The 14,019-nt window shown below is 40.1% G+C and overlaps 1 protein-coding gene and 1 long non-coding RNA gene across 2 annotated transcripts in view; one reads left to right on the top strand and one right to left on the bottom strand.

The window, feature by feature from the left end:
• LOC123986415 overlaps positions 1 to 3,760 on the top strand; it is a 14,174-nt gene extending 10,414 nt beyond the window's left edge. The window contains exon 4 of the long non-coding RNA XR_006828878.1: positions 3,593 to 3,760. This is a non-coding gene — a long non-coding RNA (uncharacterized LOC123986415). The remainder of the gene's footprint in view (positions 1 to 3,592) is intronic.
• The window catches only part of LOC123986414 (tubulin-specific chaperone cofactor E-like protein), a 16,912-nt gene extending 6,352 nt beyond the window's left edge, over positions 1 to 10,560 (bottom strand). The window contains exons 1-7 of the mRNA XM_046074655.1: positions 10,479 to 10,560; positions 9,005 to 9,131; positions 8,763 to 8,833; positions 6,560 to 6,739; positions 4,097 to 4,236; positions 3,589 to 3,770; positions 2,214 to 2,470 (exon numbers count right to left, since the gene is read on the bottom strand). Coding sequence (XP_045930611.1) covers positions 2,214 to 2,470; positions 3,589 to 3,770; positions 4,097 to 4,236; positions 6,560 to 6,707 — 727 coding nt within the window. The 5' untranslated portion in view covers positions 6,708 to 6,739; positions 8,763 to 8,833; positions 9,005 to 9,131; positions 10,479 to 10,560. The remainder of the gene's footprint in view (positions 1 to 2,213; positions 2,471 to 3,588; positions 3,771 to 4,096; positions 4,237 to 6,559; positions 6,740 to 8,762; positions 8,834 to 9,004; positions 9,132 to 10,478) is intronic.
• Between the last annotated feature and the right edge of the window lie 3,459 nt (positions 10,561 to 14,019).

Genomic DNA, 14,019 nt, shown 5'->3' with positions numbered 1-14,019 from the left:
TATATATATACACACACACACACACACACACAACCTGATGAAATGACACCCACACTGTCCACTAATGATTAGTGATAAATTCCACGACCCAGGCATCCACAATGGCTTTTCCCTCGAATGTACAGTTGTTGTTGAACTTGACACGCTGACTCATGCACACTGACGCATGACATGTCATGTGTGCTTACAGTAGTCAAAACCTAGTCTGAGCACTGCTTCCTAGCCTAAATCGTCCTAAGTTAGCACCCCACAACATAGACATTTGGATGCCACATACTGAATCCATCTCACATTTGGTCCTTTGATATGGAAACACAACAAAGTTTACTGATACTCAGCCCCAAAAGAGAGGACCCAGCTGGCTACCTGGCTGGTGACGTAAAATTACATTTGTTTTGGACTATGCTGGCCATAAAATAATAAAATAACACAGATTTTAGATGCTTAGCTTTTCATCTGACAGAGACACCAGTCCCAGTCCTTCAACTGGCTGACAGTTTCTGCAAAGGGCAAGATAAGTAAGGTAAACAAGCACTGCTAAAATGTGAAAAGTATGCCTCTGCTTACAGAATAATAAGGTGATATTCTTTATTTGTCATGAAATGCCATGAAAAGACCAAAACTCATAATGAATGTATTGTGTGTGTATCGAAAGCCTGATATTTCTCATTCCTCTGTGCCATAGAGCTCCACTGAGCCGCACTAGGGTTGGGCGATCCATTCTATTTTCTATTTGCACAGTACGGTGTTTCCCACATAATTACCGTGTAACTGTGGCACCACGCACGCGCAGCAGGGAGAAGGAGGGTGCAATCGATAGCAGCAATGTCAACCTTCACGACCCAGCTGTATTCTAACGTTAACATATCCGTCTCAGACATTGACAGTGTTGTGTTAAGAAAATAGATAGACTAACTTCTCAGAAATGACTTCAATGCATTAGTTTTTCTTTAAACACACGACTCCGTTTCAATGTGTTTGTGAGAGAGAGGGAGCGAGAGAGCGAGCAAGTGGAGGTACTGCATGCAGCTCCACAGTAAGTTATGATTTTACTCATATTAAACAGTATATGTGGCGGTCAGCGTTGATATTGTGGCGTGTCCCGTCACCACAAATAAATGGGAAACACTGCAGTGTGGTGCAGATTCTAGAGACTGTTTTTATGCCATCTTACTTCTGATAGTGAGTTAGTTAAAATCGCCTTAATATCGGCGCATGAAAAACCAATCGCTGATCATCCTTTCAATCGTGACACACACACACACACACACACACACACACACACACACACACACACACACACACACACACACACACACACACACACACACACACACACACACACACACACACACACACACACACACACACACACACTGTAGTTTATTTTGACTCAATTCCACATACTGTTGCTGGAAATATCCCCTACAAATTTACTTTGGTTTAAGCAATGTTTGTTATAAACTATAATGCTCAGCAAATTTAGGAAATTATGGATTCTTTTAAAAACTAAATCTTCAGTAGGAAGTAAGGAGTTTTGAGGCTGAGAAACATAGACAGGGTGGGAAAGTTGATATATCAAACTATGGACTTATTTTTGGTTCTGGTCTTTTCATGGAATTTAATTTAATATTTAATTTAATTTTTGTGTATATGTATGTATGTATTTAAAAATAAGTATGTTAAATCTTGATCTTTTTGCCACCAGCAATCTTTGCTGCCTTATTATCTCTTGTTTCAACAGTGCACTGGTAACCAGTGAAATGAGCTCAGCCTGTGGGCAGAATATGTTTTCGTTTTAAAAAAAATAAGCCTTGATGGCTGAATCAGAAACACACCACTTGCAAGAAGGATGTTTTTCTGCCTTAGGTAAAAGAGATATGACAAAGTGATGTGTTGTCGTCAATTTGAACACGTCTTTGGATACTGTTTTTGTCTCATCCACTCTCAAAAGAACTCTAAAAATAGATTCACTGCTGATACCCCCTCAAAATAGAAACAATCCCTGAGATAAAAGCTGATGTAGTGAAGAATCTAATGTAATACTCTACAAATAACTCCGAGCTTTTAGCATACAGTGACAGCTTGTGCTAATTCTATCAGCTGTTACTTTACATTACATACTGAACCATTACATACTGAAGCTGATACTCATTCTGGATGGAAAATCTAAATTAGAAGCGCCCAACAAGTCAACACTCGGATCCACTGACCTGAGTTGTGCAGGTTGATGCTGCGTAGGTTTGGGAAGAGCCGCTGCAGGATGTCCTTGCCGTCCTGAATGGAGGCCAAGTTGTTGTTGGCCATGACCAGAGTGTCCAGGCCGGGAAACATGGAGCCAAACTTGCGGACTTCGGCCCAGTCCTGGAGGCTGTTGTCGGTGATATGAAGCAGGCGCAAGGAGGGGCAGGCCACACTGGAGGTACTCACACTACTGTACTCGTTAAGGCACAGGAACAACTCCTCCAGCCTGCAGGACAACACAGGAGAAAACAGGGTGGGTGAGGATGAAGAGGACTGTTGTGCTGTGTACAATGGAAGAGACTGAAGAAGTGGCCCTTCTGAAGACAATGGAAGGACTATCTCTTCAGCAGAAAGCAGCTCCTTAACAACTCATGAAACTTGCCCCTAGTTTGTATCATATTATTACTCTTACTTCTACTTACAGTACTCTTACATTTGAATATGAATACAATATTACAATAAAATGAATATATCTCATATGTGATTTTCCATCATACTACATTTGGTGTCTAATATACTACACATATATAACACCAATATTTCATTTTGCTAAGAGACGGAACTACACTGTTAGGGTACTGTAAGTAAGTGTATCGCATTGCTTTGTAATTTTTATTACTGCTTCTAAATTGCTGTTGTATAGTTTTTATTTGTATTCTTTTTTTAAATTATTATTTTATTTTACTTTGTATTTCTTCTTTAATTATTTTTTCTCTATTTAATTGTACTTCTCTTCCTTTGTGCTGCTGCACCCCCCACATTTCCCCTGTGGGGATCAAGAAAGGCTTATGTGTGTCCGTTATATATGCTGGGTCTAAAATCTTCAGAGTCGGATGGTTACTTTACAGAGGGTAGATGGTATCAAAAAGAGGCAAAAACAAAAAAACAAACAAGAAAGTAGTTTTAAAGACAGTTTTCACAGCGTGTTCTGTGGATAACCAGGGTCTTTTGGATAGATTTCATTCACTTCCAATAAATTGGGTCGGTGACAGAAATCTCAGAGGCACATATGTCAAAACCTGGACAAATAAAACAAACTATTTGCATGGATACATCCCACTAGTCTTTGAGCAAACCGACCCTCTAAGGCCAGCAGCCCACTTTAGTACTGAATTACAGTAACTGCCAGTGTCACTCTCAAGAATAGGCAGACTTTTGTGTCACACAATTGTTAAACCAGCTCAAAGTGGGCAAGCCAGTGAAATGAAGTGCAATGTCTACTCTTCATTCTCAAAAGCACAGCAGTGAAAACTTGTCCCCATGCTCGGCTTCTGCGAGACACCCCAAAATCACCTCACAAGCCTGTGGAGAAATGAAGAAGCAGTTAGAAAATATTCTTCTTACTCAGGTATCTCCCTGGTGAGTCGCACCACGGTGTCCCAAGACACTTGGGTGTTGTTGAGGACGAGGCGTCGGACCCGGGAAAAGGCCTCAGCACACTGCGGCTCAAGGGTCATTCCTGCCAGGGGGTTGGAGCTCAGGTTCAGGAACTCCAGGTTGGGGATGTTGGACACGATTTTACTGATCTGAAAATAAAAAATTAAAAACACATAATTGTCTTGTCTGCTGTACAGTCAAAAAATGTTGAACCTACATATTTTAAACAGAAAACTAGAAGACTGATTTCACTTTTTTGGACGACAGTGAGGCCGCAGAATAGTTACTGGTCATTAGAATTTGTACCTCATTATCACAAATACATGATTTTAGTTAATGGTGTAACATATATGAGGCATTGAATACACACAAAATACTTGTTAGTATGAGACACCAGTTGTCAGTAAAATATGGAATATCACCAGCCTTATCCTTAAATGGAAATGATCTACTGTAATAAACCCAGAGACAGCACCTCATGCCAGTTCTGCAGATTGTTATGTGACAGGTCCAGCTCAATGACATGGGCACAGAAGGCAGCAATCTCAGCCTGGTCTCCTGCCCTGCGGATCCCACAGCTATTCAACACCAGCATACTGGGCAGGTTCAGACGGTCTGGAGGTGAGGCGGGAGAGGATGGAAGGAAATTACAATAAGGATGAGTCAGACAGGGGGAAAGGTCATTGAGAAAAAGATTTTCAAGGATTTCTTTATTTGGGTAAAGCAGCCTTGAGATTAAATGTAATGAGCCAAAAGAAAGCTGTAAAATGTCAGCTAATATTTCAGTATAATAGTTAAATGGAGAACTCGTACTCTTGTTATACAAAGCCAGTTTGTAAAGGCCAATGCATTTTGGGATCAATTGTGATTCACAAATGTAAAATAATACAGTCTTGCTGACACTGCAAACAAGAAGGAGATGAGAACCAACCACTGGGACATGATAACAGAAGTTCCAAGAATAAATAGCAACAAGTGTAACTATTGTAAAGCTTTACTGAAAACAAGCTTAACAACACTGTTTAACACTGTGCCTCTGTCAAAAGCCCTGGTTCATTATTCTTCTACCTGAAGTAAAAGAACAAAAGGATGGATCTTGCATTTATGGGTCCACCAAAATGCCTCAAAAGACAAGAATGCAATGCAGCAACAAGACATGGGCTGAATTCAAATGTCTAGATTAGGCACTGGTCAAATACACAAGGGGCCTCAATCTGACTTTCTGCAGACTTCCAGAGAGTCCGCTTGGTGTGCAGATTTCACCAGACTTGAGCAGAACAACCAGTCTACTGCCTACACGCAATTTATAAGCTTTAATATTTATTTTTAAAGACATAATGATGAGGTTTATAAATGCATAAATTGTGAATACCAGTACTATTGAAAACCATTCAAAAATTTTTTTTGAAATAGGTTACAGGGTCAAGAATTTTGATTCATCACAACGGAAATGAGTGAAGTCTTCAGTCCATCTAATTGCACACTTCAAGCGTCCTTAAAGACTTGAACACGACACGGTTAATGCGACAGAAGTTCACCGGGGCTCAGTCAGCAAATTCGGAGGGTGCACATTTGAATTCAGCCTTGCTGTATTTTTAAGTAATGGTAACTGGCAATCACTCACAACTGCTGCCCTTTCTACCAACATATACACTCACCGGCCACTTTATTAGCTACACCTGTTCAATTGCCAAACAGCCAATCACATGGCAGCAACTCAATGCATTTAGACATGTAGATGTGGTCAGAACAACTTGCCAAAGTTCAAACCGAGCATCAGACTGGGGAAGAAAGGGGATTTCAGTGACTCTGAACGTGGCATGGCTGTTGGTGCCAGACGGGCTGGTCTTTCAGAAACTGCTGGTCTACTGGGATTTTCTCGCACAACCATCTCTAGGGTTTACAGAGAATGGTCCAATAAGGAGAAAATATCCAGTGAGCGGCAGTTGTGTGGACGAAAATGCCTTGTTGATGTCAGAGGTCAGAGGAGAATGGGCAGACTGGTTCAAGATGACAGAAAGGCGACATTAACTCAAATAACCACTCGTTACCACCAGGGTATGTAGAATACCATCTCTGAACGCATAACTCGTCCAACCTTGAAGCAGATGGGCTACAGCAGCAGAAGACCACACCGGGTGCAACTCCTGTCAGCTAAGAACAGGAAACTGAGGCTACAGTTCACACAGTCTCACCAAAATTGGACAATAGAAGATTGGAAAAACGTTGCCTGTTCTGATGAGTCTCGATTCAGATGGTAGAGTCAGAATTTGGCATTTACAACATGAAAGCATGGATCCATCCTGCCTTGTATCAACAGTGCAGGCTGGTGGAGGTGGTGTAATGGTGTGGGGGATATTTTCTTGGCACACTTTGGGCCCTTTGGTACCAACAGAGCATCATGTAAACGTACCAGCCAACCTGAGTATTGTTGCTGACCATGTCCATCCCTTTATGACCACAGTGTTCCCATCTTCTGATGGCTGCTTCCAGCAGGATAATGCTCCATGTCACACAGCTCAAATCATCTCAAACTGGTTTCTTGAACATGACAATGAGTTCACTGAACTCCAGTGGCCTCCACAGTCACCAGATCTCAATCCAAGCGAGACCCGTTGGGATGTGGTGGAACGGGAGATTCACATCATGGTTGTGCAGCCGACAAATCTGCAGCAACTGCGTGATGTTATCATGTCGATATGGACCAAAGTCTCTGAGGAATGTTTCCAACACCTTGTTGCAAGTATGCCACGAGGAAAAAGGCAGTTCTGAAGGCAAAAGAGGGTCCAACCCGGTACTAGGAAGTTGTACCTAATAAAGTGGCCGGTGAGTAAATAAGATAAATGTAACAAGCCTCGGCCCGTTCTACAGAGGCACTAGTGATGTAAGAAAGTGAGATCAACAATCATTAGCCAATCACTATTCACCTCCAGCTCACCTTTCATAGGGGAACCTTGAGGACCTGTGGTGGGCACCACCACCACCCCCATACCAGGCCCTCTGCGGTACGGAAAGTTCTCTGGGCTGTACTTTTCACTCATCACCTCCACAAAGGAACGGCCCTCCGTCTCCTCTGGAGGCTGCATGGCTCCGTCCCGTTGAACAGCCCCCCCCTCAGCTGGTCAGCAGTGTAGGAGACAGACATCCATGCTTTAACCATGCAATCCAAGCCCATTTGCTACTATATACATTATACACTAGTGCCAATAGTGATAGGGTATGACAAAAATGGCTAGAATCATAAAAGATAAATTATTTAAAATGATTAATTAGTTGTCAAAATAGTTGAAGTCCAGACTGGTTTATACCACTATGTATAATCTATCTAAGATGTAAAGACCGGCTGAAAGCTGGAGTGAAAGCTTGGTTCCCATAGTTTCCGTGCATGACGGCCCATGGTATCTTTTAAAAAAAGAGTGATCCTCTCAAAACCGACCACATTCAACATAAAACAAAACCTTTGCTGCTATGATTCTCCATCATGTATTGTAATGATGTTCACTGCAGTCACATGTTTATCTCTACCGCAATTAAAAACACATTTAACAGCGCTACTTTTGCCAAATCAGATAATTTTTGATTATTTATTAAAACGTTGTTAGTGAGAAATAGCATTCACAGGTGGTGTCCTCCAATTGCATCTTTTTTACAGGAATCCACACTATGGCCCAATCCCAACCTCCACCCTAAAACCTAAACCCTGAACCTTCACAGACTTACATGACGTCACTGGGTAAGTGCTTGAGTGTGAGAGGCTGCAAGGGCCCAAAATGGTATAGTGGGACAGCACTTTGCGACATATCACATTACCCTGACGACGCCAAAACATGTTAGGTACAATTGTGGGTTTGGGACTATTTATTTTACATGTTCTACATTCTTCATGGCCGAGGCACTAAAGGGAACGACTGCCTGATTTGAACGTTTTCCAGGTCATTATAAAATACAAACTTAATTTCACTTTACAACCTGTTGTAATGTGGCAGATAAACCTACCTTCTACCCTCTAAATAATCAATTAATCTTTTTTAACAAAACAGCATCATACACTTACACAAGAACTTATTTTCCTTGTGTTTGAGCCATGTTAGTTTACTTTTACTCTTACGCTTCCAGGCTTCTCAAGGTAGCCCATGTTTAACGTCACAATGCTATAAACTGTGAGTTATTTCCTCAGGCAAAGTCTGCAGAGATGCGGACCTACGGAAAGTGTGCATTAAGGGAGAGAGCCCTCATGCACTTTGCCATTTGAGTCTGAGAAGCCTATGATTCCATGAGTGTGGAAACTGGGATTCATATCTCAATAATCAGTAGGGCCCAGCATTTGGACTTCATTACGCAGTTCATTTGCTGGTTTCACACAGCAAAACATTAGTCTAAAATGTCAAACACTAGTGTCCCGTTGAAGACAGCAATCAGTCCATTCATTTCAGTCATTCACTTGCAGTTTTACAACAACTCTTCATTCCATCATGAAGCTTTAACCTGTATAGATCAGCCATCCATACAAAAAAACAAGGATGCCGAGGTCTGATAAAGGACTGCATTTCTTTTTAAGAGAGGTATGAATGATGATGGGAGACACGAGGAGGCGTCCTCAGCTCTTTATCAGCAAACAACAGAGACACATTTAAATATCCCTGACTTTGCCCAGAGGAGAGAAACAAGAAATCTGATCTTCATGTTGAGCCTTTAAAAATAAAAATAGATTTGTGAAGAAACCCCTTTTTGACCTAACTTATAACTTCAGTTGCTATAATTAAAATGACAAGCATGGGTGTTTTAAAACGCGTGGCCTCGCTGTGGAATCTGCTGCAGGGAAGCATAAATTATGTAGTGGTTTTGCTGGAATAAAAAAATAAAAGGATCTTGTTACAATATACTATTTGACAAGAATGGGTGGCAATAAATTCTGGTAATGTATGAAAGCACATTGTTACTCTTTAGCTAATAAATCAAGTTATTTCAAATAACGTCATAGTTATCTTTACAGACATATAAAACACAGAACCAATACAACACACATTTTAAGCGTTTGACCCAGTATCCTGTTTAAGCAAAATCACACCTATTTCTAAACCTTTTCTTTCCTCTCTAACTGTATATGTTTATAGCAGAAGAGATGGCAGAAGGCGTCTTACCTGAAGAGACGTTTCCCTTGATTTGACCACTATCACTACTCGCTGTCTTCTTCTGTGGTTGTACTGATGGCCTGTTAAAGAAATCAAGAGTTACCTGATTCATTTCGTATCCACTAACATATGTATTTGTTCTTTCGCTGCAACTGAAACTAATTAACATTTTCATTAACTTTTACACAAGACAAAGCTGTTTATTTGGAAGATGAAAGACAGGCCCTATGTTATTGTCAGTAGCGTCTTACTCCAGAGTGGCTGGTGGGGATGACAGATGTGTCCAGAAGAAATGCTGGTCAATCTTTGGTCAGTTGCCAGGATTTGCTCTGGACAGGCCCGAAAACAGAGGACTTGGAGGGCGTTCACCACATGACACTAGAGAACAAACAAAGTCAAAGATCATTTTCCGCCTTGTTATTCACTAACCAATATCAATATAATCAAAAGAACGTGGAAGCACATTTAGATTTCTTGGAAGTACAGCAGAGTGCCATTGTGAGCAGCCCAACTGCTTTCACAGTGCAGATATACACCAGACATGAATTTCCTCACAAGGGTTAACAAGATAAAACATGTTGTTCTGACTTGCTTTCTTAAGTGGTAAGTCTGCTAAGCCAGTCCTTTATAATTCTGACAATTGTATGTATCTCTGCCTGTCTGTAAAGGCACGCATCTTTCATAAAAAATAATAGCATTGATTAAGCGCTAAGTTCTAGTTCTTCCGCAAAATCTTTTTGACAAAGCAATAATTATTTGAACGAAATTTCGACAAACAAGACATGTTTCATACAATAAAAGTTGATATTTTACTGCAATATTGTGCTACTTATTCTACTAGATTTAAATGCCGACCTGATATGTAACGCTTGGTGATATATAAAATGATCTTAAATGGTGTTGTCACGTTTTACATCGGCCGATAAAGTGATTTTGTAACTGAATTCGGCTTCTTCTGTTTTCTGGCAAGCCCGCTATTCCAAATGCCCTTTAAAAGTATCCTAACTGTATTCTTCTTTGCTTATCGGTAATTGTACACATCTAACAGTTCGTAAAACATGACGGCCTGCGATTCAACACGGAATTCTTGTAAATTCGGTATATACCCTTTTGAAGAGGCCATAGTTATTTAGACAAGATTTTAACTTTTATACGTGCTTTATTAGCTACAGCCCCTCACCAAGTAACATCAATCAGTGTTACTTAGTGAGAAGTGGCCCTAGCAACCACAGGCAGACCGATTATAAAAGTAGATTTTTTTTATTGTTGTCAGTGACACTTCTTCTATGAGATCTACGCCGAACTGATATATATCTGTTTGTGATTAGTAAAACACTTACAGTGGTGTTGTTACGTTACAGGTAGGCCAACAAGGCACAGACAACTAAAAATTGACAGGTTTTTGAATGGGGTTTGGCTATCTTCCTAAAAAGTGTATAGCTAACCCTCTACAGAGAATAACAACACATTTTCCCAGTATATCTCTGGCTAAAGGAAACATTTCACTGGTGAATAATAAGGTCAAACTGCCAGTTGTTGAGTAACAGACAGTGTCCAGTCCAGACTCAGCATAGTCTGACCCCCAGCAGCAGCTCGATGGAGCCTGAGACGGATTACAGATGGTTACGATATAAATATAGTATCAATAATCACTAGCTGATGACACTTTGCTAACAGAACGTCTCAAACCCCCCCCATAAAATACAAGGTCGTCGTTTTACATACCTTTAATGTCTACTTTGAATTTTCCTTGTGATAAAAACAAACCAGCTGTCATTTTGCTCTACCATACATCCCGGAAGTGACGTACTTGTGAGCTGAAAACGATTTTTAAAACAAAATTTAATTTATTAACTTCCTTTCAAGTAGCAGCATTTTTAGGTAACACTATATGTAGTTTTGTAGCATATTTATATGGGATGCTATCAAATTGTTTAGAAATAAAAAAAACACTAAAAACTGAGGTACCCCGGAGAAGGCGTCCAATATGATGTCATTGTGTTACTGCTGATAATGATATCTGTCTTGTCCCGTTGTTTCATCTGTAGCTGGCCTGACACTGCAGATGCCCTCGTTATGTTGATAGCAGTGGTGGAGCAAGTGTTACTTCCGCAGTAAATACTTTACAGCAGGTCAAAGTTCTACTCAAGTAAAAGTTTGTTGGTAGTATCACCAAATGTACTTAAAGTATCAAAAGTAGAAGTAGCCTAGTCGTTGTGCAGTACTGTTTTACTATTTGATGTTTTGTGATTAATATCGTTGCTGCATGAATATGTTGCATTTAACTGTAGATGTTTAAGGTTGAGCAAATTGTAGCTACTTTATATAGTGAAGGCTAGTTTAATCTACAGCAATAATCATATTCTATAAGATCATCGCGTTTGCAGCGTTGTTGTCCTGTGAGAAACACCTATCTCTGAAAAAGGTTTCATGAGCTCAGAGAAACAGGCCTGGTAACTAGTAACTAAAGCTGTGATGGGTAAAAAGTATAATTTATTGTAGAGGACTTGAAATGTAAAGTGGTCCTGTTGTTGGGCATGCAAGCTCCCTGGAATGGCTTGCTGTGACACTTAATAATAGAGCCATTGTTAATTTTATTAGTAACACTGGTGAGCATCCTGCTATGACAAGTCAAAAGGTTTTCTATGAAAAATACCTCATTTTGAATAGCATAATGTGGTACTAAACAAATGACTATAGGGGAATTATTTTGAAACTATAGTATTTGTGTTTCTTCTTTAAGCTACAATATTTAGAGTAGGCCATCATTGGAGAATGAACACAGAGGTAAAGGTCATAGAAGTGGTATTAAAAAAACACAGGAGACAGAATAGTCAGTGTCAACAATAGAACACATTCAAGAAACAACATATAATACACAAAGAATAAAATGAAACTATAATTCAACTTTAGTACCCCCAAATGTTGATTGATACAAGGCAGTTAGTGCAAGTCACATTTCTTGCCTGTGATGATCAATATATTGTCTATGGGACAGTTTAAGAGGATGACGGCATGCAATATAACTACTCACATACCTTTACTCTTTTCACTTGTGTAAACCCCAGAAATTAGATCTATACAACAGGCCGCTTGGAGATTTTAAAGCACCTTTCCTTATCTTAAAAATATGCATTAAAACAAGTGTCATGTTTGTCTATAGTTGACCACAACTAATATCTCAATTTGTCAGGAGAGGAGTGAGTGGTGAGTTTTCTGTTTGGAGTAAACAGGGTGATGACCAAAAGACAACAGCGCCACCTTCAGAAAATCAAACTGCATCAACAGTAAATCCGTTGGGGAAATGTAGATACAGTAAAAACAAGATGGACGATCTGAATTTAATTTAACAAACAGCAAAGAGGCACAGGTTCCATCACACTGAGCCCATCCCTGCTCTTTTACAAAAATAGCCCTTCAGCCACTCTCAGGATCTGAGCTAGAACTTCATCACTGTGCACTAGCGCCCTCAAGTGGTTGTGGGTTGAATTGAAAGATATTTTATTGATCTGATATACCATTGTCTTGAAAGTGCAGACCATTATTTAGATTCACTTGCTGGCTGGAAGCTGCTTTGAGGCGGCTTTGTCATTGTGTTGGTTAACCTTACTGTCCAGTTTTATTTCAGTTCACTGAATTCAAGTGTGGATACTATAAATGACTGATCTTCAATGTGTCAGTGTTGATTTTGTAGATGATCCTCTTTGTTAATTTGGTCTGTCCTTTTACTGACAAACTATGCTGATAAATGCCATCATAGCAGGGGTTGGCGTCTTCATTTTCAAACATGCTGTCACAGAGTGTATTCATGAATGTGGACCAGTTAACTATTTAGCTTAATATCACTGCTAACATTTGGTCTACAGACTTACTATTCAATAAAATCAGACTGAATTGTTAGTGGGAAGATCTCCAGCCTGAAAAATGAGCTGCTTTTGAGCTGATAATGGGCCTTGTTATTCTGTGCAATACATACAGAAAGAACTCTGCATTAATGTGAAGGAAAAAGTATGTTAACCCTTTTGAATTACCTGGATTTCTGCATAAATTGATCTTCATCTAAGTTACAATAGACAAATACAGTCTGCTTAAACTAACTCCACACAAACAAATATATCTTTCCATGTTTTTGTTGAACACAGTGGAAACAGTCACAGTGCAGGTTGGGAAAAGTATGTGAATCCTTGGATATACAGTAATTACTGGTTGACCCTTGGTAGCAATAACCTCAACCAAATGTTTTCTGTAGTTGCAGATAAGTCCTGAACAACGGACAGGAAGAATTTTGGATTATTCTTGGGGTGTGTGGTGTGAATCGCTCTCTTGAGGTCATGCCACAGCAACTCAGTTGGGTGAGATTCTGACTGGGTCACTCCAGAAGGTGTATTTTCTTCTGCTTCTGATGATAGCAATCCTTCCAAATCATGATTTCCCCTCCACCATACCTCACAGATGGGATGAGGTTTTGATGTTGGTGTGCTGCACCTTTTTTCCTCCACACATTGGGTTGTGTGCTCCTTCCAAATGACTCAATATTATAATATTTTGCCAGTTGTGCTGTGGAACATCCAGGTGTTCTTTTGTAAACTTCAGACATGGCGCAGCAGTGTTTTTTAGACAGCAGTGGCTTCCCCTGTAGGGTCCTCCCATGAACTCCATTCTTGTTCAGTGTTTTATTTATTGTAGAGTCGTCAACAGAGATGTTAGCATGTTCCAGAGATTTCTGTGAGTCCTTTGGATGAGGGACGTAACGTCTTCCAGTATCTTCAACCAAGTCCAATTGCCCTTGATTTTAACCTTCGTTGGACAGACTGTGTTTGTCTATTGTTGTGACTTCGATGAAAATCAGATGACGTTTTATAACCAATTTATGCAGAAATCCAGGTAATCCCAAAGGGTTCACATACTTTTTCCTGTAACTGTATATGGTCAATACTTAGGCCTAAACTTGAATAATGTTGTAGCAATCCAGTTTACAGTAATGTTTCAAGTGTTACGGTTCGCAAAAGGGGATGCAGATGCACCCCTGAAAAACCTTTCCACGAGTGACATTTGTGTTAAAACTGCAAACAAGTCATATCACTTCATGTCGTCATGTCAAAACTACCTGGGGGTCAAGACCTGGGGGATGATGGACCTGGGACATCAAAGTGACTGTCATGACCAGATTCTTGTTGGTCTGCATGAGACTTGCACAGTTTGATCTCAGCTCCATCTTCAAGAACTGCAACTTACAGTCCCAGACATACACACAGTACATTATGTG

The sequence above is a fragment of the Micropterus dolomieu genome, linkage group LG17 (genome assembly GCF_021292245.1).
Source record: "Micropterus dolomieu isolate WLL.071019.BEF.003 ecotype Adirondacks linkage group LG17, ASM2129224v1, whole genome shotgun sequence".
In the NCBI taxonomy this organism is placed as follows: Eukaryota; Metazoa; Chordata; class Actinopteri; order Centrarchiformes; family Centrarchidae; genus Micropterus; species Micropterus dolomieu.
This window is presented reverse-complemented; position numbering and strand designations above follow the sequence as displayed.